The sequence below is a fragment of the Tasmannia lanceolata genome, unplaced genomic scaffold, assembly GCF_043159265.1.
Source record: "Tasmannia lanceolata isolate RefF3 unplaced genomic scaffold, GAP_Taslan_0.1 ptg000023l, whole genome shotgun sequence".
Classification (NCBI taxonomy): Eukaryota; Viridiplantae; Streptophyta; class Magnoliopsida; order Canellales; family Winteraceae; genus Tasmannia; species Tasmannia lanceolata.
Genome location: NW_027518700.1, coordinates 11,064,502 through 11,085,859, shown reverse-complemented (window position 1 = coordinate 11,085,859; position 21,358 = coordinate 11,064,502). Strand labels below are relative to the sequence as shown.

The 21,358-nt window shown below is 41.6% G+C and overlaps 1 protein-coding gene across 13 annotated transcripts in view; it reads right to left on the bottom strand.

Annotated features, from left to right (window-relative positions):
• Positions 1-21,074, bottom strand: part of LOC143856316 (uncharacterized) — a 56,509-nt gene extending 35,435 nt beyond the window's left edge. For all 13 annotated transcript variants that reach the window (XM_077366500.1, XM_077366508.1, XM_077366510.1 and 10 more), the window contains exons 1-2: positions 20,922-21,074; positions 3,780-5,115 (exon numbers count right to left, since the gene is read on the bottom strand). In XM_077366500.1, the coding sequence (XP_077222615.1) occupies positions 3,780-5,115; positions 20,922-20,929 (1,344 nt within the window). In that variant the 5' untranslated portion in view covers positions 20,930-21,074. The remainder of the gene's footprint in view (positions 1-3,779; positions 5,116-20,921) is intronic.
• Between the last annotated feature and the right edge of the window lie 284 nt (positions 21,075-21,358).

Below are 21,358 nucleotides of genomic sequence, written 5' to 3'. Positions count from 1 at the left end.
TCTACTTGAGGTGGCTCGCACTCTCCTCTTCCAGATGCATGTTCATAAAACCTACTGGTCTGACGTCATTCTCACTGCTTGTTTCCTCTCCAATCGTCTTCCATCTTCGGTGCTTCATGGGGATTCTCCATTTCACATCGTTTATCCACATCAGGATTCATTCCCTCTTACGCCCCGTGTCTTTGGCTGAGTTTGTTTTGTCCATCATTTGGGACCTGGCCGCGACAAGCTTGACCCTCGGTCAGAACAATGTGTTTTTCTGGGTTACTCTCGCACCCAGAAAGGATATCATTGCTATAGTCCGCGTCTGCGCCGTTGGTATGTATCAGCTGATGTGAGCTTTTTTGAATCAGAATCATTCTTTGGCTCTACCTCCGTTCCTCATATTGTCAGAACGGAACCTGATGTGACCATTTCTCTTCCTGTTCTTCCCCCTCTTCCTCCGACTTCCTTAGCACCTCCTCCTACTTGCCCCACTGGACAGGTTGATTCGTGTGCTCCTAGGGTGGATCGTCCCCCTACTAAAGTCCAATATCAACGTCGTCAACAACAGGCACAGCTTCCTCACACCGACAAATCGTCTTCACAGGCAGAGATCTCTTTACCCTCTCATCAGGTACCTTCATCTCCTGTAATTGTTTCTGACTCTCCTATTGCTTCATGTACCCGTTCTCATTCTACTACTCACCCCATTTCTAATTTTGTGTCTTATGATCACCTAACTCTTCCTTTCAAAAGCTTTGTCTTGTCTGTGTCTTCTGCTGTGTTACCCCAGTCTCTGGATGAGGCTCTTCATCACCCAGGAAGGCGAGCTGCAATGGATCTTGAAATGGGAGCTCTGCATTCTAATCACACATGGGATCTAGTTTCTCCACCTGTTGGTGCTCGTCCTGTAGGATGTCGTTGGGTGTTCTTCATTTAATATCTACCTGATGGCACCGTTGATCGACTAAAGGCTCGTTTGGTGGCCAAGGGCTACACTCAGACATTCGGTATCGACTATCATGAGACGTTTCCCCAGTGGCAAAGATTCCTTCAGTTCGGGTTCTCCTCTCCCTTGCAGTAAATAATGGATGGCATCTTCACCAGCGAGATGTGAAAAACGCTTTTCTGCATGGCGACCTCCTTGAAGAGGTGTATATGAAGCAACCACCAGGTTATGTTGCTCAGGGGGAGTTGTCCTCATCAGTCTGTCGCCTCAGAAAAGCAATTTATGTGTTGAAGCAATCGCCGCATGCATGGTTTGGCAGATTTAGCGAGGCAGTTATGAGGTTTGGCCTCAAGCAGTGTAGTGTGGATCACTCAGTATTCAGGTATCAGTCCTCAGCAGGATGCATTATGTTAATTGTATATGTCGATGACATCATTATTACAGGGAGTGACTCAGGGAGAATTCGGAAACTGAAAGCCTTCCTACAAAAAGAGTTCGCGACAAAGGACTTGAGACGTCTCAGATATTTTCTTGGGATAGAGGTTGCATATTCTTCTAGTGGTTTGTCTCTATCACAGAGGAAGTACATTCTGGATTTGTTAGAAGATACAGGAAATCTTGGTGTGAAACCTGTAGCTGCACCATTGGATCCAAATGTGAAGCTGGTTCCAGAAGAGGGTGAGTTGTTGAAGGATCCTGGTAGGTATAGAAGACTTGTGGGCAAACTTATATACCTTACGGTTACTCGCCCTGATATATCCTATGCCGTTGGGGTGGTTAGCCAGTACATGACCTCTCCTCGTACTTCGCATTGGAATGCAGTGGTTCAAATACTCAAATATCTGAAAGGTGCACTAGGAAAGGGATTCTTATTCAAACGACATGGTCATACACGAATTGAGGGGTTCTCAGATGCTGATTGGGCTGGATCCCCTGCGGATAGGAGATCGACTACCGAGTATTGTAACTTTGTTGGAGGTAACCTAGTTTCATGGAAAAGTAAGAAACAGGATGTCATTGCAAAATCAAGTGCAGAGGCAGAATACAGAGCCATGGCGCATACTACGACTGAGATTATTTGGTTGAGATCACTCCTAGCTGAGATTGGTATTGTGTTTCCTTCGCCGTCACAGTTGTATTGTGACAACAGAGCAGCTATCTATATTGCGACGAATCCGGTCTTTCATGAGAGAACAAAGCATATTGAAGTTGACTGTCATTTTATTCGTCAGAGAATCCAGAAAGGGGAGATACGCGCTGTATTTACTCGTTCTGCAGAACAGTTGGCTGACATGTTTACCAAACCATTAAATAAATCAAAACTGAATGACATATGTAACAAGCTAGGAATGTACAATTTATACATTCCAGCTTGAGGGGGAGTGTTAGAATAAGCCTATATGCCTATGGGCATTTTAGTCATTGTAGTTATTATACAGCTTTTATTATATTAATAAAAGGGTGAGGGGGAGATACCCAACTCACACACTTTCTCTCTAATCTCTTTTGCAACAGTGACCAAAATCGAAATTTAAAATCTTGGAAAAAGTTGCTTCTATGATCATTGCCATTTTCGTCATTGATAAATGTAACCCCTTAATTAGTTACTCAAAGTAAAGTGCACCACATTATATAAATGCATAAAGATAACTCGATTGAGACAGTGTGTGGCGGAAAAAAAGGCGATTCGTGGCGCTCCCTCCCTAGGTCGATGGAAGCCCTAGGGAGGGAGGCGGTTCTCTCTCTCTCTCTCTCTCTCTCTCTCTCTCTCTCTCTCTCTCTCTCTCTCTCTCTCTCTCTCTCTGTATTGTGTGCCTCGCCCTCTCTTTCTTGTCTCTCCCCATTGTTGGCTCCCTCTCTTCCTCTGTATTTTTTAGTCTCAACCTCTCTTTCTCGTCTCTCCCCATTGCTGGCAAAAGTTGAGCCGTGGAGGCTGGATCTGGAACTGTGGAGGCCAGATCTGGAGTATGGCTCTTCCGTGGTGGCTAGATCTGGAGTCGTGGAAGGCGTGATGCTAGATCTGGAGCCGAGGAAAACCGTGGAGGTTGCCGGAGGCCGTGAAAAGCCGTGGGTTGCTGGATCGGAATCGTGGAAAACTGGCTATAGGCGAAGCTATCTTATTTTTCAGGCCGAGGACTACCGGAGGCTGTGGATTGCCGGATTAGTAATGGGGTTGATGGATTTGGATGTAGGAGGCTGTGGTCTCCGGAATCAAGATCATGGGTGGTGGCCTGAGGACGAGCGGGGTGGCCAGTTGCAATGGTGGTTGCCGGATCTTGATGACGGTGGTGGCCCCCCCTGACGGGTTTTCTATGGAGGAAACGGTGCGACTGGAGGTGGTGACCGTGGTGATTGGTGGTGGCTCAAGGTGGAGGCCGTCGGAGATCCGATGTTGTTCGGTGGTTGGCTATTGTGCACGGTGAGGGCGCACGATAGCTCTGGGCCTTTGAGCGAGATTTTTGAAAATCGAATTCGGGATGTGGTAGAGAAGTCTGTATGACATGTATGACATGGCAGGTCATGATCTTGACTTGGGGGGCCCACAATATGGCATTTTTGTTGGATTCGATACAATTAAGGCTATTGGGTAATGTAAGGGGTAATGGTTTTCTTTTGGGCAGAGGAGAATGCTCCTGGGCAATTCATACTATATAAATCTGGTGGGACTACTGGTCCCAATTGTAAAATTTGCTGGTATGAATATATTTGTCAATTTAAATAAAAAAGATAACTCGATTGATAACGTCTGCAGTACTAATTACTTCAAAGTTATCTATAAAATATATGCTACTGAAAACCATGTACAATTTTAGACAAAAAGAGATTCACATGAGAGTAAAAAGCATACCAGAAGCATCTTCAGGAGTGCATGAGTCCCAATGTGTGCAAGAGCACTTTTTATTTGAGCATTTCCTTCAAGCTCATCAACATAGTGTGCAACACTTTCTCCTTCCTCATATGTCTCCACCAAAACGGCAGGGTGTACAAGCGGATATAACGGCTGTGGGAAAGATACATCTTTCCAACTACGAAAATTATAAATAAAACGACTCAATTGAGCAGCTTCCCTTGCAAGATCAACCTGCGACATCATGAAAACAGCAAACTGTTGTACACTTTCATCTAGTCTGAACCACTTCAAAGTTGGGATGAACGTTGAAATTTTGGCAACCAAATTAATAATGGTGAAATCCCTTCTAATCGATTCACCAACTCCAGGATGCTTGACTTTCACTGCAACTATAATGGGCTTGACTCGTTGACCTGGGTATCGAAATCTCAAAGAAGCTCGATGCACTTGTGCAACACTTCCAGATGCTACAGGTTCCTCTTCAAAATCCTCAAAAATTTCAGAAAGTTTGCGACCAAAGGCTTTCTCAATAGTTTTCTTAGTGTAGGCAAAGCTGTGTGTCGGTGCTTTGGTATGAAACTTGGACAGCTCAGCACATAGATCTCTAGGGAAAAGATCCGGTCGTGTGGCTGCCCATTGACCCCATTTTATGAATGCTGGACCCGCATGCTCTAGAGTAAGATGGACCAGATGAAGCCATTGTTTCCTGAAATTGTCACCAAAAGAATCCAAAAGTGGGGCCATTGCTATTGCGGGTGAGAACAAAATCGCCAAATAGACCACTCTTAGAAACATACAGAAGCCCTCTAGAACGGAAGAAATGAAGGACATGAAATAAATGTGCCCATCTTGAGCTCGTGTATACAGAGTATTCCTAGCTGAGAAGTATTCTGCATCTGCCCAAGCCCTTTGGGTCCATGCTGCCTCCCCAACAATGACGGCAAAAACACTAGGAACTAGGTGAGATCGGGTGCAGGCCAGGCTTACGGCGCATGCTATCCTACTTATTGGTGGAAAAACTGGGCCTCTGTAAGAGCATAACTGGGAAAGCCTTTTCCAAGCAACTTGTGCATGATGTGCCAAAGAATTACTTGAAGAAAGGACAGAGATGTTCCCGGTCCAGCTTGCCTTGCATGGATTTTTCTTAGATCTGTATACTGTAAAAGGAAGACAATCCTTGCTGGAAAATTTATATTGTGAATAGAGTCTGTGTTGGGAGGAAGGCAGTCCAAGTGCATCAAGTGTCCCATGATTCCTCGCAGCTGAAATGCTAGATGCCTTGCTTGCTGAAAAGGCATTCCCAACTCCCCTATTGTTTAGAAATGCCAAAAGCCTGCATCCCAAGGAAACACCTTAGCTTTTGTGAAAATCACTAATTATTGCAAACTAAACATGAAGAGTCTTTAGAGAATGACTCCATAAAAGAAAATCAATTATCTTGGTTTTCATATGTCAGAAATGGGGAACCAATTACATTAGCATTAGTTGCCGATTTGGGAGTTTATATACCGATTTGGGAGTTTTCATATGTCAATTATAGAAATAATCAAATAGATATGGCTACCAAAAGGGGGGAAATGGAAATAAATGGAGAGAGACAGAGAAAAACATTAGCATTAGTTGCCAATTTGGGAGTGCTCTCAGTATATATACGTATACAAGTTTATACATCTATCTAAATATAGAAATAATCAAATAGATATGGTTAGCAAAAGGGAAAAACAGAAATAAATGGAGAGAGAGAGAGAAACAAAAATAGAGCCATCAATAAGCCAAAGGGAAAATAGCAAATTTAAACTATAATATCCCAGCACAATTTTTGGGTGTTCTTTGCATCCTTTGCAAAAAGTGTGGAATGAAATAATGTTGGAATTTTAGAAGTGTTAAAAGTTGATATTTGAAAATGGGTAAGCGTTCTTTTGAAAATGTTCATTCCTCCCTTCCAATTTGATCTGTTCTTTTTATTGTTTCCACCATTACAATCACTATGATGTGCTTAAATGGTTGTCACTAATGCACACCTATGATAAAATGGAGCGAGGAAAAAGAAGAAGGAAAGAGGATTGGCAATGCCCTGATTGTCGCTACCATAACTATGGATGGCACTTTAGATGTAGAAGATGCTCTCAGGCTAGATCAACTTCCTCTCCTCTGCCTCCTTGGAGTGGGAAAGGAGTATCTTTAGGGAGACCCAAACATGTCCAAGATAAAAGACTTGGGGCATGGTTTTGCTCCCCTTGTCAATACCTAAACTATAAATGGCGGGTTGTTTGTCGCTGGTGTCATTTGACCAGATCATCATTAAAATGGATACCTCGATCTTCTAGGGCGCAATCTAAGGACGATGAAAATAACCCTTGGCCTGACTCGGGTACAATTTATCGCAATAAAAACTCAGCGGCTCCAACTTTATCTATCTCCGGTAAGGAAGTAGATTTGCGATTAGGTTCCCTCTGATCCTGCTTGATCGGGAAAAAGAAAAACCATAATGAGAGTTTGCAGGACCTGTGGAAATGGGCACAAGTGTCCTGGGAACTCCCATCGTTGCATTGCCCTTCTCTACTAGCAAAGGACGAAGTTTTTTTTATGTTTGACTCAGAAATGCAGGCCTCACAGATCCTTGCTAAGGGATCTACCACATCTTCTCTCCCTATCACCATGGAAAAAAGAACTTATTCAAGGAGAGGAGGCGCTTTGGGTTCGGTTTTATGGCATCCCTCTGCATGCCTGGGATATTTCTACGGTGAAGGCGTAAGGGGGCCTCTTTGGTAGGGTTGTAGAAATCAAGATGGAGGGCAATCATCAGAACGGTATGACTTTCGTTTCAGCTAAGATTCTAGCCCCTCGATGGCTCTTCCCTAATTCTGGTGTAAAGCTCAAAAATTTTTACCAGTACTATCCCATTGGGGTTGAGCTCTCGAAGGAAACCAGTGTTTAAAAACTCCTTGACTCGGCAAGGAACTCGCCCGAGTCGACTCTTTTTTACCTCGGCCGCATTCCGCGTTTCACCACATCCGCGTTCCGCGTTTTGCCTTACAGAGTCAATAAACTCCTTTGGCTCTCCCGAGTTATGACCTTGTCAACCGTGTTAACCGCGTTCTTGGCCGCGTCCGCGCCAAGTCAACAAGGATTTTTCTTGGCCGCGTTCCGCATCAAATCCACTTTTTTAAACACTGAAGGAAACCCCTGAATCAGCCATCCAGGAATCGGATTCCTCCTTAGCTGCAGACCGGCCTCCGGCGATCTCAAGGCCCTTGCCTAATGAGCCGTTAGGTCCCATTGGGATTTCAAATTCAAATTTAAATTTCCTTGTTGGGGGCCCTGAGATTGAGCCGTTAGCTTTTCCCTACAAAGACATGATGGGACCTGCACAGAGGAATGAGGATTACTTGGGTCTGTTGGTGAGTCCCAAGAAACCTACCCCTCACATTAGACGGAAAGCATGCTTCATTTGCCAGGAAGAATTTCGCCAATTGTGCCCCTGGCGGTTCTTACAATGATTCAACCTTCTCAGTCAGGGGTTTAAGTTCCCAAGAATATATTATTATGAATAAAATGCGCATTATCTTGGACTCCAAGCAGGGTGTAAAGAAGAAATTTAGCAGATTGTTTAGGCTCCTAAAATTCTATTCTAGGCCTCCTAGGCTTGGCCCTATCTATAGCTAAATCCATAGCTGGGGTTCCCGGGGTTGAAAAGGCTATGATAATTAATAGTAGTTGGATGTAGGGATTTATTTTCGTTGGTAGCTAGGGAGGCGTGTTGTTAGACTCAAAGCACTCTTCTCTGGGAGCAGAGGTTCCAAGGCTCTATAGCCTTTGGTTTTGCTATTAAAAGGTCATCTCCATCTAGTTTTGAAGAAAGGATCCCTATCGAAGTAGGAAGGCTTCCCTCGAGGACTCGGGAAGACCAACTTCCCTAAATACTCAGCTCTCCCTCTCTCTTTTGTTTTGGGATTTCGCCAGGAATTTGGGGTTCGGATTATGGGTTGGATGGAGACACAATCGGCTCCTCATTAAGGCGGTAGGTTGCTGTATGGTGGCAGATGGTCTGGTGATCAACGACCCTCTCGGAGTCCTGATCCTAATTCCCGGGGCTGTATATCTGCTAGAGTCCCAGATTTAACATAGCATGGGTGAATCTCTTTCGATTTTGATGGCTTGTCTAGATCACCAAACTAAATGACTATCTAATGGTGATGACAAGTCTGTTTTGAGGAAAGCCTTGCATGAGAGGCCTCCCAATATGGCACTTTTCGTTGGATTCGAGATTTTGGAAGCCTTGGGATAGTGCTATGGTTGTTTAGGGGGAGGGGTGAAGGCTCCCTGGGCTATGATCCTAGATAGTAGGGAAGTAACCTAGTTACTCGGCAGGTTGGGAATGTATGGAAGGGTGGTCCTTACTGTAGCGGAAGAATTAGTAGATTTTCTCCTTTGGTTTTATCTGGTCTTGGAGTATTCTCCTGGCCTTCCTTAATTGATTCTATGTACTGCAAGTTGGGACCTCTGGTCCCCAATGTATCTTTCATAGTATCAATAAAATTGTCATGTTTCAAAAAAAACTAATGCACACCTATGGGAAGGCAATGTCATCTTAAGGACAACGTGCTCATACACGAGTCTCATTCAGCTAAATACAATAAGCAGAGGGTATTTGGTACCAAACTGATGCAGAACGTGCGGCATGGATCAAATCTTTTATTTTTTATTTCTTATTTCCGTCATTTTATTTTTAGTATTTTTTTGGGGTGTCAAAACTTGTCTATTTAGCTTGATTTTGGTATTTTTAGAAAGGTTTTTCGATTACCTATCTAAAGAGCTCAAGATTACGCGATTTGGACTTGATTTGAGCCACTTATGGTCATTTTTACATTATGGTAAGGGTCAATTACGAAATTGCTATTTTAGGGTTATTAGTAATATTTCTAAGTTTTATTTTTGTTGCTTTAGATAGAAGATAAGGAATAATTGTTAGGCAAATCTTTAGGGTTGCAATTCTTAAGTTTTGGCTCTTTATATAATGAATGTCAGGAGGAAAGAAAGTAGATTTGAATAAAGTTTATTTTTGGGATATCTGTTGTGAAGAGCATTGGCTCGTTCACGTGGGTGAAGGAGCTTCGCTCCTGTCATCTGTTATGTTGGAGCTTTTCTCCAAACCGCGGCATGGGTTTTCAAACCCCCACGAGATTATTTTAGTACTGCTCGTGTCAATCTTTATCATGGTGTTGCCGCTCTCACGCTCCCTGCGTCACAAACCCCTTGGGAATTGAACACGAGACCTTAGACAAGGTTCATGGGTCTTTCCAAAGTCTCTAGCAGATCTATTCTCAAGTTGGGATTTCGTGCCCTGGAAAAATAAAGGAAAGGTGCTGTGGAGATTATGTTTAATTGCCTTGTGGTGGGTCATATGGAAGGAAAGAAATCAAAGAGTTTTCGAAGGAGTAGCTAAGTCATCGTCCTGGCTATTTAACAAAATTCTCGCCTTGGTTATTTTTTGGGTGAAGAGCATCCCTCTGTTCAAATTTGTATCAGCATTCGATCTGTGGGAGGGGTGGAGCATTGTGTGCGCTGAAGGTTTGAGGCGAGAGAAGAGAAGTAAAAAATGGGAAGCTCCTCCTGAAGGTTTCAGTAAATTAAATTTTGATGGGTCCTGCTTGGGTAATCCGGGACCAGCTGGGGTTGGAGGACTATGTCGGGATTATCAAGGGGAGGTTTCGTGGGCTTTTGCAGGTCCCATTGGAAGGTGTGACTCATCTGAAGCTGAAGTTCGGCCGGCATATCAGGGAATAAAGCACCTGAGTGCTGAAGCTTATGACAGGGTGATTGTAGAAGGGGACTCTTCAAATGTTATTAGTTGGTTATCGGGGAAAGTGATTCCCCTATGGAGATTCCTTAGTTACTTTGAGGAAATTTCTGATCTCATTTCAGGGGCGTCTATGGTTTTTAAGCATGTTCGTCGGGAAGCAAATGGCGAGGCGGATTCTCTCGCTCGATCTGGAGTACACAAAAAGGGGTTGGAGTGGTTTGATTTCCTTCCCCCGTGAGAAGTTTTGGCTCTGTTTTCCATTGAATTTTTGTTGTCCCTTGTTGTTTTTTCCCTTTTGTAATTCTGGTGACCTTCTTGGTTCCCTTCTTCAAGATATATTGCCATTTCAAAAAAAAAAAAAGGTTCATGGCCCCTTACCACAAACACAATGGTGCGGGATTGGTATAGCTAAATACAATAAATTCCTCTTCCTATTCATAACAGATCATTTTGCATTCACTTGTTGCAATTCCATCACAAATTATCAACATATTGGTTTACAACACTATTTGGATCCTTCTCTATGCCCAATGAACTTGTGATTTACTGCATATATAATTGTATCTGCATATTATTTTTGATATTATTTACCATTTGAATTTACAATCTTAAGACAAAATATATTACAGTCTATGATTTGTGGACACGGACACGACGGAGACGGCAAACTCCCAAAATTTAGAAAGGGGGACACGACTAAAATAGAAAGTACATAAAATCAATATTTGTGGGCACGGATTCGTGTGCCGAGTTTCGACACGGATATGAGGTATCTAACATGGGAGCCCCTAAAAATCTAGAAATAGCGTCACACTCATACACATACATACATATAAAGTTACTGACACTTCTAGCAATACACTTAAAGGTGTCTAAAGGAGTGCCGACACGTGTGGACACGGATGACGTGCGGACCGGACACGACACGCGTGTTGGCAATAAATTCAAAGTGATGGCCAAATCATAGATTACAGTGTTTGATATTTGGTATTCATCTACGCAACAGAGATGTCAAGACATGTTGAGAATGCTAAACCAAAGAAATTTGATAGATCAAACTTCAAATGTTGGCAATAAATATTTTCCTTATGTACATCAGAACCTGATTATGTGTTTAAGGATCCACCTATGAATGTGGATGAAATTGAACCTAGAAAATCTCATGGTATACATAAACGGGAAAGAGATGATTTCTTTTGTAGTTGTAGAAGTCGTATCTCAAATGCATTGAACAACAAATTGTACACTGTGGTGTAAAATCAGCCAGGGACATACGGGAAACTTCATGGAAGAAAATTTAGAGGCAGTAAGATCGAAGAAACACTAGTAGGAAAAATACTTTTGATATGTCATGACAAATGACAACTCAATGATGAGCCATCTGAGTGAGATAGACTCGTTAGTAGATGAGATTTTGAATAAAGGAATAACCATCAATGAAAAGATGCAAACACAGCTATCACTGATATATTAATATTATCCACTTCCTGGAGTGAAAACAAAGACACATTTTTTATAGAAACAAAATTTCACTTCTAGGAGTGAATACAAAAACACACTTTTTATAGAAATGAAATTTCACTTCCAGACCTTTTTGTTAGTTTGAGGACTGAAGAGGATAACATGAATCAAGATAGAAACCCCCTCCCTTTCGAACTAGGCTCGAAGGTGAATTACACTGAAGGGCTATCAAAAAAGAAACACAAATTTAGTCCCTACCTTCCCATGTTAATTTCAAACAAAACCTAACAGCAACGTAAGGACTAGTAGATGAGCTCTGCGTGCCACCAGACACAATTGTTGTGACAGGAGTGTGTTTTCCTCCTACATGGCAATAGGGGAAGCGCGCTTCCCAAAGTTAGGGAAAGCACGCTTCCTAGGAGCTTCATGTTTAGGTGATTATTTCTTCCTAAAAGAAGATTTTCTCCTTTTGATAATGTAGAAGCATTTTTTATTTTTATTTTAAAGAGTGCTTTTAAAAGTTAAAAAGCACGTCATAAGTTTCAAATGAAAATTATGTGGATCTTTTTCCAAAAGCTTAACATTAAATATACATGAACAAAACATGTTAAACTGTAAATTCCTAAAAGTTACAATTTTAATTAGTTGCAACGTCTTCTTTTCTACTTGCAATCCTTATCAATGCTAACCCTTCCTCCCTAACCTACTATGATCCTACCCTTTCTATGTACTTCTTGTTTGCTTCCAATGATGCATATTACATGCTTCATGATGACTTTCAATTACGTTTCCCCACACATTTTCTCTTTACTTTCTTTAGAGCTTTCGCTTCCCGTATTTTCTCTTTTCTAAACATCTTGCTTCCCACTTTCACTTCAATCGCTTCTCGTAAAATGATCACTGAGAAGCATTAATTAGAGTTTTAAGGTATTTGACAAAAACTTCTGGTCTCCACTAGAAAATATATCTTGCTGTACTGAAATGGTATGGTGATACCAACTGGACATCAGATTTTGATACTGAATCTAAAAGTACAAATATGTTCACTTTAAGAAGTGTTGCAATTTCTTGGAAATCCACAAAGCAAACGTGTAATGCTTGATCCACAATGGAATTGAGTTCAGTGCCTTAGAAAAGGCAAGTGAAGAAGTTGAATGAGTTAGAAATTTGCTAATGGATGTTCCACTATAGTAAAACAAGTACCAGCAATTTGTATTCAGAGTGATTGTCAAGATGACATAACAAGAGTTAAAAACAAGACTTACAATGGTAAAACCTGACACATTCGTTAAAGGCAAAATAAGGTCAAACAATTGCTTACGGATAGAGTAATTATTATTGACTTTCATTACAGATCCTTTGAATAAAGGATTACCTAGAGACTTAGTTTTCACAATATCAAGGGTGGTCGAGCTAAAGCCTTTTAAGTGAAATCATTTGCCAATGGAAACCCAACCTAGATGACCAGAGATCCATGGAACTAAGTTCAACAAGAACAAGTCACCTGAGTGATTTGATTAAAGCAATATAAATTTGTAGGCAATTATGATCTTCAAGCCTCTCCATATTGTGTGGATAGCGTTTACTATAATGTGTACTATTAATAAACGCAACAGAGGATTATTAATGAGGTGTAAAGTTAGAGCACATGCTTGACCGATTCACCAATATGAGATTTAGGCAACTCTCTTGAGAGCTCATGAAAGTGCTAACTGCTAACTAGTTGGGACACGTACGTATTTGATACTATTATGTGTATGATATGTTGTCTTAGTTTATTATACAAATTAGGTTCAACAATACAGTTCACCAAATATTTCTTAACCCTAACTAATTTATACTAAACAGAGATCCAAGTTTAATAACATCTCTATTGATGCATTTCAGTATCCTGACTTGCCCAAGTCTTTACTTCATTTTCAAATATGTGGCGGATTGTTGATTTTTTTTATTTTTTTTGGAATGGTATATGTGGGGGATTGTTGAATATTAAAAGTTTTAAAAGGTGATATTTGAAAATGGAAAGAGTACTTCAGAAATTTTGCTTTGTGCCGTTTAATGTTATCTTTTCTTCTGTTTATTAATCTGTAACAACCACTTCAACGTGCTAGTGTGGCAACGTGATTAAGAAAATCTTAAACATTTTTTAAAATGTTATGAAAGTTTCCTTTTTAAAAGGAGTTTCTCTCGCTCGGGATAAGTACAAATATATGCGAAAAAGGAAAAGGAATGTGTACCCTTCTTTTTTTCTCTTTAACATGAAGAGATACACAGAAAAAATCTATAAGAACTCTCTCTTTTTTTTAATGGCTGGTGATTTTATTAATAAAGATAAAGAGAGGAACCTCCAACCGAGGTAGTTAGTACAACCTGACAGAAATGAGAATAATAGAAAAGCAACAAAAGGATATAATGAATATCACATCAAGGGTAGGAAATCAAAAATCACCAGATTCTCTCTTTGAACTCCCGCTCTAAGAAGTCAATCCGCCTCGCTATTTGCTGATCTCCTAATTTGTCGAAATGAGATATCATAATACGTCACTTGATCCATAGTCGCCTCAATAAAATGCGTGAATCTTCACGGATAGGATGGCTAGCATCCAGTCATCTTATGACATTAAGAGAATCACTCTCCACAATTAATCTAGCCAGGTCACTACTCTCCACCAACCTGAAGGACCGCTCTTTTGCTTCGTTGGAATCTGTGAACCCTATTGGGCCCGAAAAAGCCCACGTGGTCATCCCCCTCTCATCCCATAGTAGACCTCCAACCCCGGCCATCCCTGGATTACCCAAGCTGGACCCATCAAAGTTGAGCTTTAGTTTCCCAAGACAGGGGGACTTATCTAAGTGTTTGAATCTCTACCTGTTCCCTAGTGATACTAATCTCTCTCCTGCATCGCCAAAGATCAGACTATGAGGTGAACCTGAAACATGGGAGAAGTTTCACCCACGATATAGTTAGCGCGATCACCTTAGTGTACATGAAAAGCAGACTCTTTACTATGCCTCTGAAGATTTTGTTTTTTCTTTCCTTCCAAATCACCCAAATAGTGGCCAAGAGGACCACTCTCTATAATAGTATCTTGCTCTCTTGTCAAGGAGCGAAGTACCAACACTAAAGAAGATCAGCCACATTCGACGGAAAGACTCATGAGATCCTCTTTTTTTTTTTGAAATGGCGAGATATATTAATAAGAAAGAGCGGAACCGAGATAGTCCACAGATTACAAAGAGGAAAAAGTAAAGAAAAATACAATTACGGCAGTAAATAATCGAACCACTCCAAACTCTGCCTATTAACCCCTGATTTAGCTAGAACATCAGCTTCACCATTCGTTGTTCTTCTAACATGCACAAAAGATATAGCAGACCCCGACACCCAATCTGAAATTTCCTCCGTAAGGCTGAGAAATCTCCAAGGAGGAGGGACCTCGCCTGAGAGCCATCTAACAAGATTAGATTTTATTTTATTTTTTTGAAAGTTAATATTAGATGAATCCCCTTCCACAATCACCTTATCCATAACACTTCTTTCCAGGTGAAGAATGCCATAATAGGCTGCTTTCACTTCAGCCTCTGACGAATCAGAGCTCCCATTTGGACCGATGGACCCAGATTTCCGAAAGATTGAATTACCTTTGGCCTACTTGCCCCCTCCTTACAGACAATTTCCCACCTCTCCCAAAAATCATAAGCCGCTTGGAAGACTATTCGCCCATTGAACAAATAAGGCGATAATTCTCATAAATATGCTGCAGGCTAATCTGGCTTTTCCTTCAAAGACCCTTTCATTTCTTTCTTTCCAAACTGACCACCATAGAGCTAACCGATAGATTCTCCACAGCACCTTCCCTTTCTTTTTGCAGGGGACAAAATCCCAACATTCCAAAAGAAGAGGGATTGATTGAGGGAATACCCAATGAATACCAAACCTTACCAAAATTAAGCCCCAAATAACCCTTACCACTTTGCAATGCAGAAACAAATGGTCAATTGATTCACCATCCTCCAAACATAATGGGCAATGGTCAATTAACCATAAGCCCCTCTTTCTCAGAAATTCAATGGTTTGGATACGCCCACTGCTAACAGACCAGCCAAAAAAACTCACTCTAGGGGGGCACTGAAAAGACCATACCTTAGCCGCAAGAGAGTCATCACCGCCCGACACAAGTTTAGCATAAATAGATTTCACCGAGAAGATACCCGAAGAGTTCCAAGTCCAGATTCTTTTATCCTCTCCGTATCTCTTTATATAGCATTTCTCAATCAATTCAAACAAAGATGAAAGAGACACTAATTCCCTTTCGAAAAAATTTCTTCTGAACCTCAGACACCAAATAACTTTCTGCTCCAATCTCTCAAAACAATCGCACACAAGTACATTCTGATCTGCTGCAACTCTCAATAAATAAGACTCATGAGATCCTGAATCTCATAAGAATGAGACCCCAAATCTCTCTCCATCCTGCAATGGATAAGTGTGGAGGGGTGAGCCTCCATCGGCTAGGACTCCTACAGGTTGTTTTGGATGGTTGGGCTTAGCCTATGTTGTCTTTTAGTGCAATTTACCCCCAATTCAAGGAACCGATAGGTAAACTACAATCTCCCTCCAACGCAGACCAAAGTCTGTTGTGGGTGACTAGATCGCCACCTAGGAATGGGCCTAGGACCCTTCATGAGTCTGTTTGGGCGTCGTCTCGCCACCACATTCTAGGTAAGAGGCATAATTGCATGGGTGGAAGGTGTTAGACACCACCCATGCCCGGGATAACCCCGTCTCCTAGTCCAATTAGGCCAAATTAGTGCAATCTTGGTTCTGGAAATAGTACCACTACTTGCTGGCATCTGGAATCCAAGATTTAGCTTTTGTTGCAGACTTACAATTGTAATATTCCTGGTCCAATCGTAAGTCACTAGGACTTACGATTGGACCCTGAACTTACAATCGTAAATCATGATCAGAGAGCTGAATTTACCAAAATTTATGAAAATTTACTACTTGTAAGTTTGTAACCATGGAATAGAATTTTGGTTACGGATTCGGACCCAACCGAAACTGAAATTTCAGTCGAAATTTGTTAAAAAAAAAAAAGCAGATTTCATTTTTGTAATGAAATTTCAGCTGAAATAGCTGAAATTTCTGAAATTGCAGAGTTTTTTACTTCGGTTTTAGTCTTGACCGAAATTTTGGATTTCAATCGAAATTTAAAACCATGCTTGTAACTGGAATGAAAAGGGGCATGGAAGACCTCATGGATATCAGAGGTTCCAAAGGCCAATTCGAGCAAAATTCCCTATGGGGATGCTTGTTTATTGATGTTCCCACAAAGAGGGTTTATGGAATCCCTTTTCCTGGACCACAAAACCCACTGAGAAATGGTTAGTGACCCAAGTTAGGGGTACTTGCAAGGCATAAAAGGAGGTAAATGATCATGCAAAGGCTCCTCAACCTCAAACCACATCCCAAAAGGGGAGGATTCGATATTTGTTTCCCCTTTTATTTGGATCCCTAAGAGCAATGTAACTCCAATCTCAATCTCCATGGTCCATAGAAGAGACCGAAGGACTAAGAGGGGATAGAAAGAGAGGGGAAAAAGATGGGCTAAACTACGCTAAGCCTACTTGGAATGGGGGAGTTGCCATGGGACTAGGGGTCTAAGGAGCCCCAAGCTCCAAGGCTTCCCCCTAAACTAATCCAACTACGAAACCATCGAAATGAAATGCAAAAGGAGAGAATGAAAGGGAAAGGGAAGAGATTACCTACGGATTGTGGAATCCCTTAATACTGTTAGTGATTTTGGATTTTCAAAATCTTATATTTTGCCATGTTTTAGTGTTTTCGGAAAATGTTTTCTCAATAGCGTTTGGGAAAAAGAAAATGTTTTCTTGGAAAGATTTGCTTTTTACAAAATGATGTAGAAGTGTAGTTGAAAAGATAGTCTCGTACCGAATGAGAGAAAGGAAAGAGAAGGGCTTAAAAATCATTACACTTCTCTACTACTTGTTTGTTTGCACATTGGGTTGAACCCATGGTTGGACCCGCGGGACGATGCAACACACCGTTCGCACACGCGCGTGGGCAATGGGCTATAGGGCGCATAGTGGCGCTTTTTTAGGCGCACTTTGCACTTCGCACGTACGCAACGTCGCGAGGAGCGACTGGAGCCTTTAATTTTTCCAGAGTTGATCTGGACCGTTGGATCAAGATGAAGGTGGACCGGTCGGATGGGTGTGCCGAATGGTTCGTAGGCCCATCAAGCCCAGTGACGAATGGGTCAGTTGGGTTGGGCTTTGACTCGGGCCTACCGGTCGGCCCAGCGGGCCCAGCACTCCAACGGTCAAGGAGTGTGGTCAAATGAGTTGTGTCCCTTCCCCCAACGGTCAAGAGCCAAGGGGGTGCGATCCGCACCATAAATAGTTGATCTAACGATGACGGGGTTGAAGAGAGGTTTTACTCAAACCAACAGTCACCTCTAAGATCGATCAGGACCGTTCAATATCAAATGGGTGCGATCTAACAGTCATATTCAAACTTCTGGAAGGTGCCCTGTAGAGGTGTTTTTCACACAGAAAAGACACCAGGTGGTCTATAAAATGTGCAGAATTCGGTCATTTCATTACAGAGAAACGAATTGACAATTCTGACAGGCTTTAAACTCTCTTCTACATTCTTTCAACATCCCCAAGTATTTCTACATACTATTTTTCTTTTGTTTACTGTTCTAGATACTGTTCTTCTGCAGAAACAGTATCTGGAAATTTCTCTAAGGCTTGAAATTTCTGAAGGGCATTTCGGGTTTGATTCCGCTAGTGCGAGGCGTCATCAAACATTAGTAGGGCTTCCCTACTAGGCTTCATTGTATCTTAGAGGCAATTCGCTGATCCCCTTTGCACACTACTGGTGGGGGCGAATCTTGTCTTAAGGAAAGTGATATCACACCTTGAAGCAACACATTTTTGTTCTCTCATCACCAACAGTAACCCTCAAATTTCTTTAACAAATACTACGCGATGAACCGGGGGGGCACCACTCCGACTCCTCAAGGAGCTCTTCCAGGCAAACTCGCCGGAATTTCAATGGAGGAAAGGGAACTCTCCTCTTGAAATTCTCCGGAAGGATTCCGGCAGAGCCCCGGCCTCCTCCGGTTAGCCACTCAAGCTCCAAAGGCACTAAAGAGGCAAGGGTTAGCCCTCACAAGTGCAGTTGGGATCCCTCGGTGCTTTTTCAAATGCCTTGCCCACCTACCATTAAATAGGCGCGGAAAACAAGGTTGATTCTCACAATTCCCGATGTGGAACTAAAAGTTCAATTTTTTATGATTTTTCTCAGGTGTTTTACAATTGTAAAACATTAGCACTTATGATTAGAGTATTGAGTTACAATCGTAAGTCAAGACTGGGGGTGGAAACTGGGAATCTTCTGGGGTATTCTCTGGTTTCCACAGTTGATCTCTGGAATCTTAGATTGGTAAGCTCGGGGCTATGTTTGCAATCTGGTTCTAGCATGTTTAGACTGATATTGGATGTACGTTTAGGTCACAGGTTTTTGGAGGTCTTTATGTTTTCCACACCTATAGAGTGACAAATGGTTAATTCACTCAAGAAGGTGAAGACTTTTGGATCATCATTGGAGTCATCATCGTGACAACCTATTGTTAGTCCGATCTTGGAAAAATGGGGTGTCTACAATAAGTAGATGGTCTACTGACACCCTCACATATCGCACAATGATCCACTATTAGAATTTTGCATCTCTACAAGTGATTCAGCAAAAGTATTCTACCTTGAAAGGTCACCCATCCGAACTCACAGACTCTTGGAGGAACATGGATGCTCTACACTTTAACAACTCTAATAGTGGAGCATAGATGCATCCGCTATTAGAATTCTGCGGCTCCACACTCTACAAGAACTCTCTCTCCTCTCTGTTCTTCATTCTCTTTTCCTGCAACTATTTATTTCTCTTCCTCAAGTCAATTGGGCAAGTTTCTATTAAAGAGTCGTTGATCTAACCATGCCATCAATCGACAAGGTGATCATTGAATCCTGGAAGTGGTCGTCAATCAATCATGTTTGGTGCACACCAGTGGGCAGGCGATTCCATCTTAAAGACATTGTGTTCAGAAATGCGCCATAATCGGCAAAATACTATGTTCCTTTTAATTCCCATCACAGATCATCTCGAGTTCAATTGCTTTGATTCTATGACAAAAAAATCGGGATATCAGTTTTCATAGGTATTCCAGTCCTCCTCTAGTCAGTGCACTTGGAATTTACTGCTTATATAGTTATATCTATGCCTTATTCTTGATACTAGTTTATCAAAATATTCAGAGTGAAGGATAAAAGCACAATCACATAGGGAAAGGAAAAAATAATTCTAAAAGTTACAACTTTTTTATACACAAAGAAAGATAACTTCAACCAACCCTATTCAATTTTTACTCGAGTAAGCTTCAATTTATGATAATATCCTCTAAATTAACCATAATCATATCATTTCCCTCTACATTATGGAAAGGGAAAAAAATCATCAGAAATGTTTTTCTTGCAATCCAAACAGGCCAAGGGGAAAAAAAGAACATGTTTCGATGTTACAGAACTCTATAACCCTCAAACTTTCTGACACATTCAACGATAACCCTGTAGTTTCAAACTCATCAACTACACCCCCTGACTTTTCAATGTGTATAAGGTACCCCTCAGTTGACGATCCGTCCACAAATCGAAGGGCTAGGATGATCGTATGGAGCTAATGTTTTAGGCACACCCTATCTAGTCAGGACCCATCAAATGAATGCTTTGGATCATCCAAACAATGTGGGCCCACTGTGTTTTTGGTCGGCGGACTAGAGAAGGTTCTCTAGCAGACGAGATCTTAATTAGCATTGATAGGGTTTCAAAAGAGGGGATCCACCTTATACACATTGAAAAGTCAGGGGTGTAGTTGATGAGTTTGAAACTACAGGGTTAACGTTGAATAGGGGTGCAACTCGGGTCGGGTTGGGTCGGGTTGAGGCCAACCCGACCCAACCCGATTTCCAACCCGGCTGGGTTCAACCCGACCCAACCCAATTTGCAATTTCCTCAACCCGATTTCCAACCCGGCTTGGATTGGGTCGGGTTGACTCGATTTGATATGGTACTAACAGTTGACCACCTCAACTCAAGCCGGGTTGTTTTGGATTTTGAGAACCAATAGTGAGTCACCAATAATCAGTTTTTGACTCACAATCGGTTCTCAAAATCCAAGATAAACAGGGACTAACAATTGACAAAGGGAAATGTTATCCGCGCTACTATATTTTGATGATCACACTCCTCACTTTATTAAAGTACGGTATGGCCCGTACAATAGGATTATCCAAACCGTCCATCGTGGACCGTGGAGACTATTTCAATGTTAAAAAGAAAAACACGGATGGAATACAATAATATTAATATAAACTAGGATCATATATGTTGGAATTAACATCACTACTAAATGGGAATTTGAAATTTCCAATTCGGGTTGGGTCAGGTCGGGTTGCTCGATTTCCAATTCGGGTTGATTTTTCCCAACCCGTGTTTGCGAAAAGCTTAACCCGACCCAACCCAAATTCGGGTTGAACCCGACCCGAGTTGCACCCCTATGACGTTGAATGTGTCCGGAAGTTGAGGGGGTGTAACTTTATTTTTTAATCTACAGCTCATCAAAACCCTAACACACATCTCAAAATATAAGCAGATAAGAATCGAATCAGTAGAGTAAAATGCGAGAATTGCGAATATGAAATACAGTGCAATGAATAAGATCAAAATATAGCAAACGAAGAGAAGAAGAAAAAAGAGGGGAAATGGTAGAGAGAAAATGTTTTCCATCTGACCTTGACATGGCGAAAATCCAGTTATAATACACTGATCGCGATCTCTTACTGCCTGCATTTTCTCCCGTTTGTTTTGCAGGAAAACATTTTTCATCCCTTTTCGCCGTTATTTTCCATCTTTGATACTTCCGAGTCCATCAAACCCTCAAAATCCTGAAAAAAAATAAAAAAAATAAAAAACAAGTCGCATATCTCGGAGAGAGACGAACAAGTTGTATAGATGAGGAATGCTAAATCAAAGAGATCGCTTGTACAAACCCAGGCGTAAGGACACCCTGTTGGAAACACGTCATCCAATTGGATTATTACTTCTTTGATTTTGTGTTTTTAAGTGGCATTATGAAAATTAGAGGGTGACGTGGATCAATACCCGCGTCTTGCGAGTTGGTTTTTTAAAGTGTGCTCTTCAGTTTAGCATTACTCAGTAAGCACTAGAC